A 2,028-nucleotide genomic window follows, 5' to 3' on the forward strand; every position below is an offset into this window, starting at 1 on the left:
TGTGTGTGTGTGTGTGTGTGTGTGTGTGTGTGTGTGTGTGTGTGTGTAAGTAAAAGGAGACTATTACCACCTGTACTACCTACTTCCAAGGTTGTTATGAAGATCAAATGAAATGATGAATGTAAAATGTTTTGCCTAAAAGAAAACATTACATCAACATCAGTTATTATCATTTACCAGGAAGCAGGGGGTAGGCCCCCAAACGGTGCAATTGGGTTCCATTTTCCAGCAATGTCTGGCCATGAAAGTGAACCACATGAATGTCCTGGGAACCGCCCATGTTCAGCAAGTGCCATCTCACATTCTCCTTCGCATACATCCTTAGTCCTGGCAAATTGTAGATGCGACCATTGATGGCTGAAAGGATAGAGGGTCACAACCAGTTAAAAAACAATCCAAAATGATTCAACTCATCTTAACAAATTTTCATTAAGTGCCTGTTTTGTGCACGAGCATTGTGGTAGGTGCTGGAGGAGATATAAAATTTTAGACACAGTCCCTGCCCTTGGGGTGCTTATTTTAAATAAGAGGATATGATATAGATAATTTTTTTTCTTTTTTAAAAAAATTCAACTTCATTTTATTTATTCATTTAATTAATTATATATAGGCAATTGGGGTTAAGTGACTTGCCCAGGGTCACACAGCTAATAAGTGTCAAGTGCTTGGTCTGAGGTCAGATTTGAACTTGGGTCCTCCTGACTTCAGGGCCAGTGCTGTATCCACTGTGGCCCCTAGCTGCCCCCATTTTATTTTTAGACTAGAATTCTCTCCCTCCCTTGCCCCCTTTTCCCACTCATTGAAAAAGAAAAACAAAAACTATTATAAATATGATAGCCAATTTCCACACTAACAATATCCAATAAGTTAAAGGTATATTATTTTATATATTATAAAAATAATATTATTTAATATTTAGCCATGCCAAAAATAAAAAATAAATATGCATTAATCTATACTCTGAGTCCATCACCTTCTATCTGGCTGTGTATAGCAAAATAGAGATAATTATGGTATAATCTTTTGAGTTACAAAATGATATTTGTGAATTCTAAACAGATTATTACTAATTCAAATGGTCAAATGAGATAATAGATTTAAAGTGTTTTGCAAACCTTAAAGTACTATATACAAGCTAGTTATCATTATTATTAACAGGAGGGATCAGGAAAGGTTCCCTGAAAGAGTTGACATTTGAGTTAGGCTATTGAGTTAATGTGTTGTCTTTCTCCATTAGACTGTAAGCTCCTTGAAGGCAGAACTGTTTTTCTTCCTCTTTGTATTTTTATACTTACTGCTCAGTGCAGGGCCTGACCCATAATAAGTATTTAATAAATCCTTGTTGTCTTGACTTGATAGTTTGAATGGATTTGGAAGTGGTTGAATGATTGTATCCCCTAAGTAGTGATTAATAGATCTATATTGATCTGAAGAGAGGTCTCTAGGGAAATATGACCCAGGGAACTTTAAACATTTTTTATCAATAACTTGGATGAAGGCTAAATTTGCAGATGATAAAAACTAGAAAAAGTAGGTCATATATTAAATGACAGAATAAGGGCCCAAAATATTTTTAACAAGAGAATGGATTATGGGACAAATCTAGGAAAAGGAAATGTAATAAGAGTAAACAGAAAGTTCTATACTTTCCATTTTTAAAAGTTGAAACTAAACTTAAAATTTCACAAGTATAGAAAATGGGAGGTGTGGCAACATGACCCTTCATATTCTAGCTCTAGAAGATCTTTCCATGACCAGTTTTATACTATTTCCCATCATACGTTCTATGTTCTAACCAAACTGTCCAACAGGCTGTTTCTTGTATATGACACTGTATCTCCTTCCTTTATACAAGTTATCTTCCATGTCTGGAATGCACAGCATTCCTTTCTTAACTCTTGTCATAGTACAGCCATCTCTCATATGCATCCTTTCCTCATCCTGTTCTGAGTACTCTCCCCAACAACCCCCACCCCCGAATTATTTTGTATTTACTTCACATTTTTATTGACTTCTCTATGAACATGT

General features: G+C 35.3%; 1 protein-coding gene across 5 annotated transcripts in view; it reads right to left on the reverse strand.

Moving 5' to 3' along the window:
- Positions 1-2,028, reverse strand: part of F5 (coagulation factor V) — a 79,434-nt gene that overhangs the window by 22,649 nt on the left and 54,757 nt on the right. For all 5 annotated transcript variants that reach the window (XM_027868575.1, XM_027868573.1, XM_027868574.1 and 2 more), the window contains exon 18: positions 178-357. In XM_027868575.1, the coding sequence (XP_027724376.1) occupies positions 178-357 (180 nt within the window). The remainder of the gene's footprint in view (positions 1-177; positions 358-2,028) is intronic.

This window comes from Vombatus ursinus, unplaced genomic scaffold (assembly GCF_900497805.2).
Source record: "Vombatus ursinus unplaced genomic scaffold, bare-nosed wombat genome assembly UNPS02014789.1, whole genome shotgun sequence".
Lineage (NCBI taxonomy): Eukaryota > Metazoa > Chordata > Mammalia > Diprotodontia > Vombatidae > Vombatus > Vombatus ursinus.